This window comes from Limanda limanda, chromosome 2 (genome assembly GCF_963576545.1).
Source record: "Limanda limanda chromosome 2, fLimLim1.1, whole genome shotgun sequence".
Taxonomy (NCBI): domain Eukaryota; kingdom Metazoa; phylum Chordata; class Actinopteri; order Pleuronectiformes; family Pleuronectidae; genus Limanda; species Limanda limanda.
Window position 1 is genome coordinate 31,503,654 of NC_083637.1, and position 18,476 is coordinate 31,522,129.

General features: G+C 41.2%; 1 protein-coding gene across 1 annotated transcript; it reads left to right on the top strand.

The window, feature by feature from the left end:
• Positions 1–227: 227 nt before the first annotated feature.
• On the top strand, positions 228–18,052 carry cep44 (centrosomal protein 44). The gene is made up of 11 exons (XM_061090404.1): positions 228–319; positions 3,142–3,289; positions 9,052–9,189; positions 10,380–10,454; positions 10,534–10,608; positions 13,403–13,576; positions 13,870–13,998; positions 14,107–14,205; positions 14,687–14,749; positions 17,503–17,540; positions 17,773–18,052. Exons 1-11 carry the CDS (start codon positions 228–230, stop codon positions 17,828–17,830), a joined length of 1,089 nt encoding a protein of 362 aa, XP_060946387.1. The 3' UTR covers positions 17,831–18,052.
• Positions 18,053–18,476: the final 424 nt, after the last annotated feature.

An 18,476-nucleotide genomic window follows, 5' to 3' on the forward strand; every position in this document is an offset into this window, starting at 1 on the left:
TTTGGGGGGCAGTCTAAACACTCTCAACTACAAAGAGGAAGAAGTAGAAACAGCAGAAGAAGAACTTACCAACCAATCAGACTCGTTGTCGTTGATCCCCCGGCAGAAAGAAAAGGAGCCACGAAAAGTATCGATGTCAGAGGCAGACAACGCGCAGTGTGTGTTAATATTTCCGTGAAATAGGCGGTTAATGAGGCGCCTGCCTCTATAACAGATCCAAGTTAAAGATGCTGTCTACTGGAGATGTCCAAGGTTGTCTTCGTAAATTGGAAAGTCTCCTGCGGGTGATAAGGTATCCAGGATATGTGGACTACAATGGGTAAGCCATTAAACTAACTGTAATGCCATTTCTCTACTCAGCTGTATCTTGTTAAAAGTCACATTTACATCTACCAATAACGATCGACAGTGCTAGATGCTCTAACACCACGAATTTATTTTTCAACTGTAATAATATAATAATCTTAATTTGTAGAGCACTTTTCAAAACACATGTTACAAAGTGCTTTACAAATGCAGCATACAAAAGGCAGGTACTAAAACATCAGGTTTAGAAGAAACAGGTAAAATACATTAGTGTATACATACCAGTGCTGTGCTCAGTAAAAGTTATAAAGAAAGTAAAATCAGGAATGGCTGCCCGATAAAAGTATGTTTTAAGAAGAGTTCACTCAGTCAGCTGATCTAGCCTAGCATAACGTTAATAAAGTAGTTAGACAAATAAGCAGAAGTAAAGAGACCTCTGTAGACATGTCAGTGTAGGCCTACGTTTAGAGAGTTCATGTTTTTTCTTTACACCAAAAACAATCATCATGATATTTGCCGTCTCGCTAGTACAGCGGGTAAAAGTCAGCTCTCTAGTACTATGTCAAGTCATCACCGATCATTTGTGATGGACCAGCAGGATATGCTCGTAATAGCTGAACCTATAACAGGACAGACACAGACAATGTCTGGCAAAGACACTATTGCAGCAGACACAATTTAGAGCATTAAAGACTCAGAATGAGTAGAAATAAAGAAGGACCACTGCCTCTTAGAAATTCATAACCACCAAGACATAATGTAGTTTTACAAAAAAATAATACTGCATTACTATATTGCATGTGCGTGACCATCCACTCATCACTAACTGCTGTTCAACTAATTTGTAAGCAATTTGACGCCTCTTCAGGCAAGTAATGGTACCTCAGCAATGATGCATGACACAAAGATGCACTGTATGAATGTGTGTGTGTGAAATGCATGAATGGCAAAAGTGTACTGTAAAGCAATTTCGAGTGGTTATTAAGACCAGAAAAGTAATGTTATAAATAAGGTCGGCAATAAATAACTACTTTTGATTATTGATTAACTGGTAAATGTTTTTCATTTATATATTGCTGTTCTAGTCTTGATGACCACTCAAAACGCTTTACATCACAGTTGGCCGTTCATCCATTCACACACACATTCATACAGTGCATCTATTAGCAGCACTTGTTTTTTCTATGAGGGGCCATTCAGGGTTCAGCATCTTGCCCAAGGACACTTTGGCAAGCAGATAAGGAAGACTGGGATCAAATTGCCGACCTTTTGGTTGGAGGACGACCACTCCGACACTCAACTGGTGGCTTAGATTAATCTGTTCATTATCCTATGTAGCAGTATTCAAAATGGACATAACTGTGTATCGATTAATCTAACGATTATATTTAGTTATGCACTTCCAGGGCATTTTTCAAACAAAAAACTAAAAAAGCTAAAAAGCCCAGTCTGAACCCCTAATCTGCCTTTTACAGTCCCATATCTGTCCAAAATAAAATTTGTGCAAGAGTTTGTTCCATTCAAGTAAAAGGAATATATCAAACTACATTAAGCTGTCCAACAGCAAATAAATGAAAACCAAAGTAAAATTCAATTAACTTTCTGGAGGAATATCAAAACACAATGTAAATTCAAGTTCAGCAGTCTATCAAAATTATCTTGAAGTAGCCTAGTAGTTGTTAATGTCTGTATTAGGGGGGCAAACTAACAACTAACATAAAGTAAGTTAGTGTTTCAACAATGTTTATCAATAATTCTCACAATGAACGTCCTTTTCTCATTTCAACTAAAATAAGGTTTGCATTCAATAACAAAATAAAAAGGTTTGGAAAAAGTCCTCAAAACAAAATTCTTTATTTTTGAAAAATTTCGTTTGAGTTTCCCCTTTTCTCCTTTTCCCCCTAATATATAATTACTTTACACACATAAACAATTTCAACAAAAATGTACAACTAATCAGATTTAACTTTCCACTTTGCTCCTACTTTCTCTCGTTCAGTGAGAGAAGTACAAACACCACGTGTGGCGCCAGGCTTTACTATCGTAAAGACGGAAAAAGCTGCGCAGGTTAAAATAGAAAAGTTCCTTTACAATCTAATAACAGTGTCTGGGTTTATATGAGCGGCTTCTGGGTGAGTCCATGCTTTGACTGTGCGCAGCCACCTAGTTGTGTATCCGCGTATGCCTACCTTTGGAGAGACATATTTTACAACCAGTGAGGATGTGACTGAGGGTAGCTGGAGTTGAGCAGAGTGGGCAGGATGGGTCTTCCTTCAGCCACTGTTGTAGGTTTTTGGGTGATGGAAGGACGTCATGGGTTGCCCTAAGCAGGTAGCTTATCCTGCTTGCTTCCATTAAATTATAGCCCCAGCAGAAAAGCTGCACTGGGCTGCATTCATGTCTGTATAACCTGCCAATTCTACATCTTCCTGCAGGTTGTTTTTGTGCTTTAGAATGGAACTGCGGTGAAACAAAACAACTATCAGAAAATGTTGTGTCTTTGTTTCATTACTTTCTCTCCTGGTTGAACCAGGGAAGTAACAATACTTACAAAAGTGGGGACACATAACATTTAAGCCTTCAGAGAAAACATCACTGTAATATGCACCAGAAGAGAAAGCATGTTGGAGCTTTGAGCAAAGGGGATAACTATTTCTTTAATAGCGGATCGTAAACAACTTTAAGGAGCATAACAACTTTAAGGAGCATTTAAGGAGCATAATCTTGTGGTGACGCGACATCGGCGTTGCGCCTTTCACTGCTAACAGTCTTCTTTGCAGGATTTCATCTAATTATTATTAATCTAATTAATAACATTATTTGTTTCTCCACCAGTCTGTCAAAAGGAGATCCCTCAGCTTTTCTTCCAATAGTGAGCTTTACCCTGACATCCTTCTCTCCACCTCTTGCTGAGCAACTAATGTCAGCAGGACTGGAGCTTACTGGCAAAACGGACCTCCGATTCACGGACAAGCTTTACAAGGTATAACAAAGTATACACACGTTTTGAACACTGTGTTTTCACAAGTGGATTAAAGCAACACAATGTAGAATTTGCACCTGGGTAGCTCCCCCTACAGGTGGGAGGTGTACTTCACATTGTTATTGTTTCACTCTTAAAGCAGACAAGACTCTGTCTTCTGTCCGGGAACTTTATTATCCCCGATGCAGCGTATCTTTTTTTGAAAGTTTTCTATGGAAGCAGCTGCTACTCACAGCTTCCATACATATATGAAGAGCAACATTACTCTGTCGTATATATGCGTGAATACTGATGACATCACACGTCACTCAACTGATATATGCTCCTTCCGTGAAAACAACAATAGATTAGGGGAGAATAATAAACAACATGCTTCAGTAATGTACTTGAATATTACATTTTAAATTCTTTTTTGTAAATAAGTGCAATTCTTTTATTCTATAAAATGTGGCCGAAACTTATTATAGTTAGGTGCAATTATCCGTGTAGTAAAGGAGAGTCGAGGGTTTGAACTCCACCATACATAGTTTTACACACATGCATTTATTTACAAGGCTGAAAAGAAAACGGCAGTCTTAGAAGCCAAAGAAGCATGTTGTCTGACAAGTTAAAGTAATGTTATAGGATTTTATAGAGCTATAACTGCATCGTTTTATTTTTGTGAGGTAGGTTTAGCTGTGATGAGTTGCCAGAAAGAATTGACATTTTTGGGGGCAAAAACATCTACTGTTAATAACACCAACATTCAACATTATTGAACTGGAACTAGAGCTGACTAAAGTTCCAAAAGCCCTAGCTGAGCTTCCTACAAGTTACCCATGACGTTAATGACTGTCAAAGATGATATTCAAAGGGACATTATCCCAAAAATATAACCAAAATGACAGATTTGTAACTAGGAGGCAAGGTTGTCCTACACACATCACACAGCCCAAACCCCATGGAGGCTGTGTCTGCCCCCGCTCAATTTACTATATTAATTTCATTGCTATGCAGACAATAACAGAATCATAAAACACAGGACGAGATGTTAAAACTGTCCATTGTGCCAATAGATGGTATGCACTCACATGAGATTTGCCGTGATGTTGACAGAGTGGTATGGGAGGTTTATTTCTTAGACTGGGTTAAGATGTCAATTTTGGGACACATCCTCAGTAGAGTGCCATCGAATCAGTGGGTGTTTTGGCCTTTAATCACTAAACACTAGGGATGAGCGAGTACAGCATTATCTGTATCTGTATCTGTATCTGTTAACCATATGAATTATCCGTATCCGTACTCGGAGTGGGCGGGGCCTAACCCGGAAGTGGGAGTGATAAGGAATGCGTGCGTGCGTGCGTGCGTGCGTGAGATGTGTGAGATGCGAGGGACGTTCACTGTCTCCCGGAGAAACGAACACTCCGTGTTTCCAGCACAGAAAGACGCGAACCACATTCGCCCACAAGTCATACAGACTGGTCCTGTTATTTTCACTTCACATCAACACTTAAAGTTTAGTGCAGTGTAATTGTTTGCTGTGATAATTAAATGCCAGTGTGATAATAGATGACAATTTCAAACCATACAAACTGTCATGTTGTACTGTATTTAATAGAGGTTTACTTTACTGTAAAGTAAGTGTAAATGTAAAGTGAAAACAACAAAACCAGTCACCATGACCCGTGAACAAATACAATTCACGTCTTTCCATACCAAAAACACAGAGCGCTCATTTCTCCGGGAGACAGTGAACGTCCCTCGCATCTCCAGCGCTCCTCTACTGAGCCAATGCAGGTCTCGTGAAAAATTTTCCAAAGACTCGTACCCGAAGACCCAGTCGGGAAATGAACGAATCATTTCTGCTTCCTTGACTGAGCCTATGGAACAGTCCCGATGCGCAGTGAACCTGAGTGACTGAGAGACAGAGAGCTGTTCTGTGAGTGAGTGAGCAGAGCCGTGTGTGACGGGAGGAGCGCTGTGACGCTGTGTGAGGATTTTCATTCAGTCCGAGCACAGATAATGACTCCGATTACTCGTATTATACTCGTATTCGGCAAAAGTGCTTTATCCGTACCGGATACTCGTTTCAGCCGAGTATCCGGCTCATCTCTACTAAACACTCTCATCAAAGGTGGCCAGCTTAAGGGTGATCAAGCCTTAGCTTGTTTCCCATGCCCAATTAAGATTTCCCACGGGACTATGCAAGGCAAGGCCGTCCTCTACCCTGAGCCAGCCCTACAGCTGACCACATACCTCATATGCCCTCCTCAAGCTGGAGGGATCTGAATTCGGTTCTCAGTTGGGGGTGGGGGGTCATGAAGTTATAGCCCAGCAAGGGTCCTTCCGTTTGATCCAGATCCACTGGCTGCCTCTTTCAGCTGCTTGAGAAACTGCTCTGACGGTCTGTCGCAGAGCCTGTCCATGGATTCCAAGTTCTTTCAGCAACCTGATGGTGGAAGAAGCCACAAATCCTCTGCATCCCACATCAACTGGCCAGACTTTTGCATTCCAGCCACGCTGAGTTGCGTCTGCTGCCAACTCTGTGTAACGCAGTTTCTTACGCTCATAGGCCTCTTCAACAGAGTTTTCCCACGGGACTGTGAGCTCTATGATGTACACAGCCTTTCGTGAAGGAGACCAGAGTACCATGTTTAGCCTAAGGTTGGTAGAAGCAATCTCAGGTGGAAAAATTAGTTGCTGGCCAATATCGACAAGCATCTTCCAGTCCCTGGCCATGGCTAGGTGTCCAGATTCTGGCTTCGTAGGAGGATGCTTGGGCCTCTTCTGTCCCTCCCGGATGAATGCAGCCTCTTGGGTCTAGGCTCTTGAGGACCTGATTGTGCCTCAAGGTGTAGCGGCCTTGTGAGAGGCTGGTCTTGCAACCTGTCATTGTAACAGTAATACAATGTGTATAAAATCAAAAGAAAGTAATCGGCTTACTAAATTCCAAGCATATTTTAAGGAAATAAAAACCTGGAAGACCTGCAATTTTTTCTTATTCAACTCAGAATTAAGCTAAACATAAGTTCTAATACTTGGCCCTAAACACCTCAGTGATGCATTATCTACTGACATAGCAACTCTGGATGGCATTGCCCTATCCTCTAGTGCAGTGGTTCTCAACTGGTCTGGCTTCGGGACCAACCATCACGCCTTAATGACTGCGACCCAAATCGAGGAACATTTTCAACTTCTCAAATTAGTTAATAAAAAGATGGTGCAGTTTGAATCTTAGATAGTACAGAACATCACAGTATATCACCTGCTGGTCGTATAAACCAAAACGACCGCCGACCTTCAGGTTGGAGGACGACCACTCTACCCCTCAGCCACAGCCGCCCTTACAAACTTGAATTAAAAAAGTCCTTCTGAGAAGTAGTTTCAGAAAGTCCCAAATTATGTAGCTTTAGCTGTGAAAACTCACTCACTGAATCTATGACAACAAACAAAACTGATCCTATCCTATTAGACGGCACCCGCTACATAAAAAAATACCCTTCAAAATAAAAGCACAGGATATTTTTCTTAACAGTTATTTTGCCCAGGCAAAGGCCCGCGACCCACTGAAAAACGGGTCCGGGTCGCAACCCACCAGTTGAGAATCACCGCTCCTCGACAAAACACGTTACTCCGCCTAGTGTTCTGGCGAGGAATTAACACGCGCAACCCTTGGAGAACCATAAACCAACCAGCCTTAGCACTACTGTTTTTTTCCCCTCTCCATAACTCTGCACTGAGCCATGACATGATAAACCAGGTCGGCATCTAACCTGCATCCCTTTGCCTCTTTGAGCTTTCTGTTTTTCACTTCTTCGATTCCTTCAACAAGGCCATCCTCACTTTCTGATTGGCTCTGCCATGATTACCTTTAATACAGAGCTTGTTTTTCTTTAAGATATCTGATATCTTTTGCTCATAGATGTGGGTTTGGTTTTTGAAAAGTGATGTATGCTGTAAAGCATGTGGCAAATACAACACACCAGACATTAGTTGCATGTAGTTTCACTATTATAAATTGCAATTCCATGAGCTCTGGTTGTGACAGACGCAGATATGTCATTCTCCCTATAATATTTCTTCACCATCAAAATGATTTTAAAACCTTTATTTCTTCAGGTTAAAATACTACATTATTTAGCTTTAAGACTGGTCTCTGCCATGTTGCAATATACTGCACTCATTCCACATTCGCAATCTTTCTCAATGAATCTTTTAATTGCATTTGCGATAAAATCGCGATATGATAAAACGCGATTTCCTAATCGCAACGTGCGTGATTATAACGTGCGAATGGGAGTAGGGCACCGGGCTGCCGTCCTCACCCGCAGCCAGAATGCCGCGAGACAACAAAACTCCGCTGATCCAGAAGACAGCAAAGCAGGCCGGCATCACCTACAGGGGCCTCAAGTCTTCGACGTGGCGGAAACATAGAGCGAGCTCATCTCACTGGTGACCGCGGTGCCGGCGGCGGACCTGAAAATCCTTCCCCGGAAAAGCAAGCCGAGCTCCGGGGAGGCGGGGTTCCAGAGCCCCCCGGTCCCCTACACGCACATCTGCGAGACAGGGGTGTTCCCGCTGAAGGCCGATTTATACTCGACTTTTTACGCACGCACGCGAGAGACGCAACACGCCCCTCGCGTACTTGCGGGGGGGCGTGTTGCGGCTTGCGTGCGTCAGCCAATTCTGACTATACGACAAAGCGACGCGAGCCTCACGCAGCCCGCAAGGCTTGTGATTGGTCTGCTTACTACATCCCGTCCGGAGTCTAGTTTCCGGTTTCAATCCCGGAAACTGCGGAAACCACGGAAGATTTAGAAGAACGAATATGGACCAAATAGAAGAGCACTTGGCAAAAAAGATCCGAAACCATGTCCACTAGTATAACCCGTCACTGACCGGCGGATTTGTCCGCCAGAAAAAGGCTCTGAGGAGCCGCCGTGGCGATGTAAATTAACGTGTGCCACACACGAAGAAGAGCCGACTTCAACAAAAAACATTACTCCGCCTAGTGGTCTGGCGGTGAATTGCGTTGCAACGACCGCAACCGTGAGGGAACTATAAACCAAAACGAGTCCGTAGAAGCTGCGTGCGTGCTTGCGTAAAAAACTACTATAATTCGGCCTTGAGGCCCGGCGCCTCCGTACCGCTGCACGACCACCCAGAAATGAACGGGACGCTCGATGTCTTTACACCGCCTCATGTCTGCTGTGTTGTGGCTCCACACACACTCTGTGTGTTACGTGACTTGTGTTTGAAAGGGTTAAAAACCAAAGTTTGAGGAGTGGGACCATTTCATTAGCTTCAGGAAACTGTTGGACTCTGTGGCCTGAGCATTTCTCCGTTTTTTATTTATAACTTTATTTACTTTGATTTTACAAAATATTTTCAAAGTATAGTAGAGGCAAATTCTATGTTTCAGTTGTGTGAAATGTCACTGACTTGGGAGCAGTAAGACACCTTTAATTTTAAAGAATATTTGACACTAAATGTATCTAATATTGTGTTGGTCATATTTAACCCATTCATTACGTTTTGTTGGGGAAAAAAAGAGGATCAAATAAAAAAATCGCATATTAAATCGCAATTGCAATATTGGGGGGAAAAAATCGCAATTAGATTATTTTCCCAAATCGTTCAGCCCTTATTACTATTATATATTACTATTAACATAGAAATGTGCAAAATATTTGTTAACATTAACAATGACTGATCTGCTAGCCTTTAGTGGTCTGTTTATTTGAGATAAACCATTAATTTATTTGTGTGTTTTGTGTGTTTAGGTACTAAGAGATATATTCCACTATAAGCCCATACTAACCAAGCAGCAGTTCCTCCAGTGGGGTTTCTCTCAAAGGAAAATCTCTGTCATCTGTGACGTCATTAACTTGGTCCTACAGAAACATAACCAACTGGAAAAGGTACAGTATCTTTAAGTGGTTCATTTTCCTTTACATTAATACCTGTGTATATGTTGTGTCTCTTGATTGCATAACCTGTACAAGTTCTACCATTTCTACCAACATACCATTTTATCGTAGAACAATATTTCGTGTTTGGTGACAAACAAGGGGTCTTTCAAACATCTTCTTGTCAAAACCTTTTAGTAGCAATGGTTCTTACATGAATTGTTCCAATGTGCAAGGAGCTGAAGAGGAGCTATTGGCTGTACTGCATACCGGCACTCAAGCATTTAATGGTACAGACTAGTCCTGTTCTATATCGCCTCACAACAAAGAGCTAGTCAGAGCTAGAAACTGGAGGCTAATCCACACAGAAGTTGATGTTGTCCGTGATACAGTGTGTGAGGCTTGCAATGTCCTCCCCATGGCCTTCGCAGGGTTCTTCCCACACAGTTGAATAATAAAAACGTCAGAAAGTGGGCAGAGTGGAGGATTGAGAGGCAACATTGAAGTCCTCAGAGGTGAGAGCTGTGTCTGCAGCCTGCTCAGCACATAGTTGAGGACATCACAGGCTGCATCAGCGTTAGCAGAGGGGGTAACATTTGCAGCTGTTGCGATAAAATGGGAACTCCCTGAGTTAGATAGTGTGGTATCTGTCCCGACAGCAGGGCTGTTCTTTAATAGTGATGTTCCCAGAGTTTCACCATCTATTATTTACAAACACTGCCAGCTGTCCTCCTTTCCTCTTACTGCTCTCCACCGTCCTGTCCGATGGATCAGCTGGAATCTGTCCATCATCATAAGGGATCTTCCATTCCTTATGAAGATGAACGGGAGGACAGGTCTTTAGCATATCCTCCTTGCACAACGCGTGGCCCCCGCACAGTTCCCCGGCCTCCTCAGCTCGCGGGGGACATTGGGTTTCTCCTCAGGCAGCACAGACGTGTTGTAAAGTGCCAACAGCTGATCCGTACTGTAAACAATAGGGCTATGGCTCCACACAGGATCTCCAGCCATGGTTGACAATGTAAAAAAACAGCAGAAAATGAAGTACTTGGTGTTTATAGTTCAACAATGTCAGCAGAAGAAATACATTTGAAAAAGATTAAGTTAAAAATGGAAAAAAAATATATGTTTCTGTATGCATTTATCGATTAATCTAAATAAACTGAAACCAACACAAGCTCAGTGAATTGTTGTTAAAACAGGACCGGAGCGAGGCTGGCCCAGCCACACATACAAATGGACTACACTGCAGGGATCCAGGCGAGCTGAATTTTCGGGTAGGGGCTGCACCCTTGTCTTGTTGACCAACAAGCAAGGACTAGATTGTTACTAATTCTTTGTGTTTGTATGTTCAAGCCCAGAGGCAGATGCCCAGGCTCACACAAAGATCATAGAGGAGAGGCTCATCCAACGCTGACTGATGTAGGCAGTGTAAGTATTAAGTACTATACTATTGGGATTGTTGCGGTCACTTTAACCTTGATGTCCTGGCTGTGTGTGTCACGTTACATCAAGTAAAAGGTGTTTATAATTAAAGTGTAAAGTGAGCGCAGGTCAGCGGGGGAGTGAGGAGGAACCAGACTCCGACCTTAAATGTGCATCTGTCCTGATCCTGAAGCGGCGGTGGTTATAATACTGAAGCAGTAGAAAACCACTAAAACAATGAACGTAGCGGAAAATATGAATTGATTTTGTTCTGTCACTGCATAGATGCAGAGTTGTCCTGGTCTGCATTGCAATGCAGCTACGAATCCAGACATTTTCACACCTCTCCTGAAGATGTCTAAAGGTCACATAGTAATATGAAAAATATCTTTACTGTGTGGCTCCTAACACAATGGATACCCAGGGCCAACAGTACAAAGGAAAGTGTTGGATGAAAAGCAGCAGATCAGCTAAGCAGTACAGCATTAATTAAATCATACTTAAAACAAGCTAAGTAGAAAGAGCACTATTATCCAATCATTCAAATTGTATCTGTAAAGCCCATATTCACAAATCACAATTTTTCTCAAAGGGCTTAATAAGGTGCAACATGCGCTGTCCTCAACCCTCAACAAGAGTGAGGAAAATCTACCAAAAAAAACTCTCTGCCAGGATGGACACAAATTAATAGATACCGCATGTAGTTAAACACACCAACAAAATTGCAATATTTACAACATTGATTGGAAGAAACAGTTATTAACATAATGGAAAGGTGTGTTAATGTTTAAAGTATTTGCAAACATGAAATAAAGGGAGCAGCAATGACAATTGAAATGGAGGAGTTATTGCCAATAATGGTAGAACATGTGAATAGTATTATTGTTCGATGTGGCGATAGACGTCGTCACCGGGGTCTCCCCAAAACAGCTATACTGTAATTCCGAAGTAGCGGTAATGCCCTTTGTCTAAGTGGGTTAGTGCTGTGTCGGTTTGCGCTGTGTGGGTCGCCAAAGGAACGGCATCGTTTTTGGACCTGTTAGGTCTGTAGACAAACTAAAGGGCAGTGTTTGCCGACTGTCGATCGCAATTGAGTGGTCATTCTAGCCATTCTTCACTGTCAATCCCCGCTCTGGACCCACTGGCTGCGGTTGTTCCGCAGACCAGGCACCTCATTTCTTAGGGTTGCATAAGGGTTGACCCTTGTATAGTACCATCCTCGGCAGTTTTTTGGGTCAATCTGGCAGCCTGTCTGTCCACTCAGTTGTTTATGTTTATCCGGGCGCAGAAGGTTTTGAGTTGGTCTGGGAGTAATGCAGTGGGCTGAACTATGTCCCTGGTCTTCCCTATGTATTCCATGAAGCAGCGTAATCCAGACCATATGCGACTTGAGTAAGAGCTGTGGTATTTAGACTTCAATTTGTCCCTCTAGTCTCTCTTGGTACCCCTGATGGAGTTGCGAAGGTTGTATCTGGCTGCTTTGTTTGCATCAGGGTCTTCTGAGGTTGAAGGCAGTGGTCTGTGCTATCCTCCTTTCTACCATGTTGGTGGATGGAGATCAGTGTTGTGCATGAACGAGTTCAAAATAATGCGTTCATTGAACATGTTCATTTTTATGAAAACGATGAACTGAACGCAACTAAATGACAAATAATGTATTTGAACGGTGACCATGTTCATATCATCTGATGTCAAGCTAAAACTTTACGGAATGTTTTCCTTCTCCTGAGGAGAGACCCTGTCAAAATGAAATGCTTGCACCATGTCGTTGCTCAGTGCCCATAAAATTTCCGCGATGTAGCCCAGTGATTATCAAACTGTGTGGCCCCATCGGTGGGGCGCGCGACCGGGAGGGGGAAATGCGAGGCGGAACTAATATTATAGCCGAAGTAATGTTTTGACGTCCGCATCTCTTTAACGGCGGAGCAGTAAACAAATCAGTCTTTCGCCGTAGCCAGGGGTCGGCAACCCGCGGCTCTTCATCCTCTTGATGAACTTGATTGATCCTCTCTGCAGTGGCTCCCTGTACAGTGTTGTGCATGTCGCGCATATTTTTCGCGAACAGCAAACTTTACGAATCAGTTTTCATATGTTGAGCGTGAACGGGAGGTAACATCACGTTCATTTGTTAAATCATCATCGTATCAGGCCAGCATGAAATATCAGGAGTGGGCGACTGTGTGTGTGTCATAGAATTTAAGATCTATAGCCTTATAATTGGTTTCATAGCAAGGCATGGCACTATGATTTGTTGTGCCTTTTGTAGGCAGGGTATGAATAAATAAACACGCAAAATTAGCCATAATAACAACAAATTAAAAAAACATTTAGTTTAGGAATTGATACATATGAAGTACAGTTTAATGAAAGGGGTAGTGATGGATAAAGATTTCTTTAAAAAACAAGTTAAGTCTTTTATTCTCACTTTCCACCTTAAAACTATGAAATGAACTGAACTATGAACTAGTTCAGAATTTAAATGGTGAACTATGAACGTGAACTATTCATGTTTATTTGTATTAACAGAACTTTGAACTAGTTCATTAGAGGTGTGAACTTGCACAACACTGATGGAGACACACAGACAGTCCCGGCAGGATATCTCAAAGTGGAGTCTGGGGACCCCAAAGAGTCCTTAGGAGAACAAGGCAAAAGTATATACCTCATGCGTACCTTAGTGAACTCTTGTGTATTCACAGATACAAAACTGCCTTAACTTAAAGCAAGGTGCTGTTGATTTAGACAGGTGAACAATTGGAAACATTAATTGATAACATTTTAAAGTTTGTTTGTGTTTCAGGTGTCCAGGTCATTTGGTATGACTCTCATAGAAAATGCTTCCACTTTTCCCACAAACTCCTCCCATAAAGTAACCTCCACCTCTAATCATAATGAAGTCTACTCCATCACTTCTCCTGAAAATGGAATCCCAGAGCTGGCGGAAGGGAAAGATGACAAGGATATCATGTTGCACGTAAAGGCATACTTTTTTATATTATTTAATACATTTATTCAAACGAATTGAAAGTATATATACGTGTGTGTGTGTGTATATAACCTTTATCATGAATTTCCCCTACTTTGTCCACGATACGCTGTTTTTGGGAACACAGAGTATTATTACACAATACAATATTTCTAGTATTGTTTTTACTAAGAGTTAAGCTTTTTCCTTGCTGCTTTTCATTTTTTCCATTCTCTTAATTTTGTTTTTGTTTAGCCTTCATAAATGTCAAGAAAAAAACACTGGTCTTTTCTGTCTTTTAGTTGTCTGAAGTGGATAGACGGCTATTAGCAATGGAAACTCAGCTAAAAAATACTCTGTCTGGACTAGACAGGCTCGAGGTCCTGGAGAAACGCCTGGAGGAACTTGAGAGAGGGAGAAAGACAGACGAGGTTTTCTTTCAATCTTTAATTTCTACCCCATTTTATTTCTTCTATCTTTTATCATACAGAAAGCTAAGACAATTTAATAAAACATGATATTTTTTTTCTCTTTCCCAGACGGGAGAAGAATTCCTCACCATAAGTAGCACCAGCTGGGAAAATCTGATGAGCAGAATCCTATTATTGGAAACTAAACTGGAACTGAGCAATCCACAGGTAGAACAAGTGCAGTGAAATTTTAAGGCTGGTTAATTTGAATGTGCGTGAATAGTGTTGGGCTGATGGCCGATGACCATGATTGGCTAAACATTGTGATCCTGTTTTTAATGCCAACAAACTTTAAAAGGAAATTCACTCACTTCATTCACCTTGGGTTCTCGATATTCAATCCTTAAACTGCAGCCTCTGGTATAGCAGGAATCACATTCTCCTTCTGGTGTGCATTTACTACAGCGGCACAGCCAATTGTTTCCAGTACAAAGAAGTGGGGACTATCGATAAACTATCGTTAACAATTTATTCTGAGCAGTATCAGTGTTTTTGCACAGCTTATTAATAAGGTGGTAAAATGTCACTTGATGGAAACTAACACTAAGCCAGTTTTTAAATGAATATTTGCACATAAAATAAAATAAATATATTTTATTCACACTGCCCATTATGCATTTCCCTTTGCTATCTCGTCTCTCTTCTTTAGTTAAATGCTGCCCAACCATGTCCATCCTCCAGCACCTCCATCTCCACACCTGATTCTTCGAAGGTGAGACAGACCAAAGGACTGTTTGGACGTTTAGTTTTGAAAACACCTCATTTTGTCCACCTTATATAAGTTGTCTGTTTGCCTCTAAGTTCAACATAACTTTGTTAATTAGGTGTTGGGGGGGTTGATCTTCCACCAACAGCAGATTGTTCATGGTAGAATGATTTGTGTATTTTTTTGGGATGCACAATATGGATTTTTAAGGCCGTTAATTACCTGTTTCCCATGGCCGATATCGATATATCTTCATAGACTGTAGTTTATGCACAACTGCGGGTATAATGGCAAAGATATTTTAAGCAAATATGGATATTTAATATTCTATCTTTAACACAGCAAAAACAGTTCCGACTCAGTTCTGAGTTTTAAGTTTTTTAGTGAAGTAAATCAGAAACTTTAGGGTTTCATGTCAATGTATTAAAGTAGTAATTCAGATCAAATAATATGGATTAAAAAATAAAGGCTGTTATAGAACTGAAAACCTGATTAAAAACTGACAAGAGCAAACAGAATATTATGCTCAACAAAGAAAAGGAAAAGGTTGAGCATAGTCTATGTACTTTTAGTGCATGAGAGGAAGGAAGATTTCTATTCTTCCATGTAACATAAAGCTTATCAAATGTTTTGTATAAAAAATCTAAATAAATGAAATGCACTGACAATATCTCTGAACATAAATGTCAATTGTTAAACAAATTTAGTTGAAACAAAATATAAAGTGTATCTTTCATTAAAAATGTAAGGCTCTTATACAACTGACAGGCTGCTGTATACGATCTGGAACACTCCAGTGCATGCAACAAGGTCCGTTACATATTGAAAATTATCCTCCAGCCACTGAGCTGTCAAACCAAGAAAACTCACTGAACTTACGTCTGAGGTCCATTTGTCTGTGGTAAAACTTAAAGTACCTTGGCATCTATCAGACTATGAATGTGCGCAGCGACCACATCATAAAGGGCAGGGACACATCTGCAAAGAAGCTGCCACTTGGCAGAGTGTAGTGGGGCTCGGAATGTGCCATCAGCTGGCAAAATCCTTTGTGTTGTACCACGGAAAACGGCTGGTCATCGAGAGCGTTAAATTCTGTGATTCTGTCATTAAATACTACTGGACTGTATCTAGCTAACTTCCTGCAGTTCTCAAATGCCTGCTAAATAGGCACTGCTGCACTGATAACCGCTTTGGCGTTTTTCCCTTTTTCCTCACTAACGCTGGCTGCAAGCGCCTCGCCATACATTGTCGTCGCAATGACGGACTCTAAGGTGACTTAGAAGATTGAAAATTTCAACTTCACAGGCGCGAATTTAAGACACCATGAGAGCGACCACGTGCGCTGTGTTTATCGGATGTTTGATTGGCTACAATTTCATTAACCGATCAATAAATAATATAAAATTCCCATTATCGAGCCGATAATGTATCGGGCCAACATATCGTGCTTCCCCTAGTATATTTTTCTGAACTGGAGTGAGGTGTCTTACTATAGCACATCTACAAGACCTAGTCATCAAAATCAGCTGGGCGGCTGTGGATCAGGAGGTAAGGCGGGTCATCCTATCCAGAGTGGAGGTTCGATCCCAGTCTCTCCCTTTCCGGGTATTCAAAGTGTCCTTTAGCAATGTGTGTGTGAATGACAAAACTGTACTATCAAGTTATCAAGACTAGAAAAGTGCTATATAATTACAAGCACTCTATTAACGGACAGGTCACATATAGATAATTTTCACTGACTGGGAGGGGTTTCACAATGCACAAGACACATAGATGTATTGTTTAAGCCTATAAGTTTATTATAGCCGCTGTCACTTCATTACATTTGATTTGAAAGTGGTTTAATGATATCAGGAAAGATGCACATTATAGGTCTGGTCGCCTTTTACCGTGTCAGAGTCCCCTGGGTTTGTGACCTCTCTCTACTTTCCCGCTGATCTGCGCTCTCGCTGATCATGCCCTGCATAGTCATCTGATTTCTATGTATAACAAGACGCATTTGTGCTCACACCGATACATTTTATGAGTTTGTGCTTTTATGAGATTATTAATTTTCATTTCATGTATTGTTCAAGGGATAGTTTGGGGTTAGTTAGTTATTTCTCTGTGATTATCCTATCTTCTTAGTTTTAAGTTATTATCCTGCCCCTGGTGTTTCCTCAATTTGATAAGAGTTTTGGCTCTCGGTGTGGGTGGGTAGATGGTGGGGTGGGACCTATACAGTCTATGGGTGGGACAGGGACACGGGGCGGTGGGGGGAATTGTGTGAAGCACTTTGAGCTGCATATTTTCATGTGTGAAAAGTGCTATACAAATAAAGTCTGATTGATTGATGAAGATCAGCACGGTCATATTTGTTGATGTGGTAGCTTTCGGTGCCTTCTTCTGTCCTTGCTTCCTCCAAAAACTGATTCTCTTGTTCTAAGAAGTTTGGAGGGCTTCATTGCCTCATTACACAGTCTTTCCCCACACACTACACACAGGGGGCTTTGTGCATGCAAGACACATTTTGCAATGAAGTTATATACACAGAAGTGTTGTGGGCATAACAGAGGAAGAAGTGAGGACAGATGTTCAATAGATCTATTCTAATACTGCACAAAAAGCGCAATTATAATAATGATCTATTAGATTGGACAGCACTGATCTAAAAGCATATCTTATACTGTCAGGCCATTGAATGATGCAGTAGAAAAACTGCCTAATATTTGTCTGTGAGTAGAACCATCATTTCTTGTCTCTCCTGTCTCTTTGTCCAGGAGGTCCTCACAGACAGGCTAGAGAGCATCACCAACATGTAAGTTCTTTATTTTTCAACACACAAAAAAACTTCTTTCGCCAACAGTTCACTATTTACCACATCAAGATCATGAGATAGATGTGCTTGTTGTCTGTTCCAAGTCCAAACAAAACTGCAGATACTAGTACATTTTTATTAATCAATGTTATTGCTACATCCAGTCATATCTGTCTGTCTGTCTCTCTGTCTGTCTCTCTCTCTCTCTCTCTCTCTCGACTGAAATCTGAAGGCTAAAGATCACGTCCAATTTGTTGAAGAACACTGAACCCTTCACAACATCTTGCTAATAAATGATAAATGTTGCACACACACACACATCTTGCTTTGTTGCTTTTTTAAAAAGCGACCTGGACTTTTTAGACAAGATGAGAAAGTCCTGTACGTATGTAGTGAAATTATTTTAAGAAAGATAATGTCACCATAAAATGTATTCAGGTAGGTAGGCCTCAGCTGATAAGATTTAAGTAGATGACTTGTACACTGTACACAATAAAATGCTAAATCCTTAATACTGTGTCATATTTCTTTTTTTCCTTCAGTAGTCTTTCAGGCAAGAGGTTGTTGTGATGGGATAAGTGAGCGGCGTGGAGGGAATTGTATTTTCCTGTTCAAAAGAGGGTTAAAAAACACTTCTAGATACATACAGTACAACATGAGTAAGGAAACATATGTTATATTTATTATGTTGTATTACTTTAACAAATTATAATAAGGGTTGTCCAAATGAACGTGTTAACGCGAGATGATTCATTTGTGGAATTAACGCACTCATTTTTTTAACGCATGCGCAGAATGACCCGCTCCATATACCCCTTTTTTTTTCCGAGCTGGAGTTTCTTTGTCCTCCTCCACTCTGACCTGCTCTCACTGTAACTAATAAACACTCATCACTAGTTATTAGGACCTGATCAACAGATGAAGTAACCAAGTGTT

Bases quoted from the DNA above. Each gene is read 5' to 3' on its own strand.
- cep44 (XM_061090404.1), top strand. From the start codon at position 228: ATGCTGTCTACTGGAGATGTCCAAGGTTGTCTTCGTAAATTGGAAAGT. The intron at 3,290-9,051 runs GTATAACAAAGT...TTGTGTGTTTAG, and splicing joins TCACGGACAAGCTTTACAAG to GTACTAAGAGATATATTCCA. The intron at 17,541-17,772 runs GTAAGTTCTTTA...TGAAATCTGAAG, and splicing joins CTAGAGAGCATCACCAACAT to GCTAAAGATCACGTCCAATT.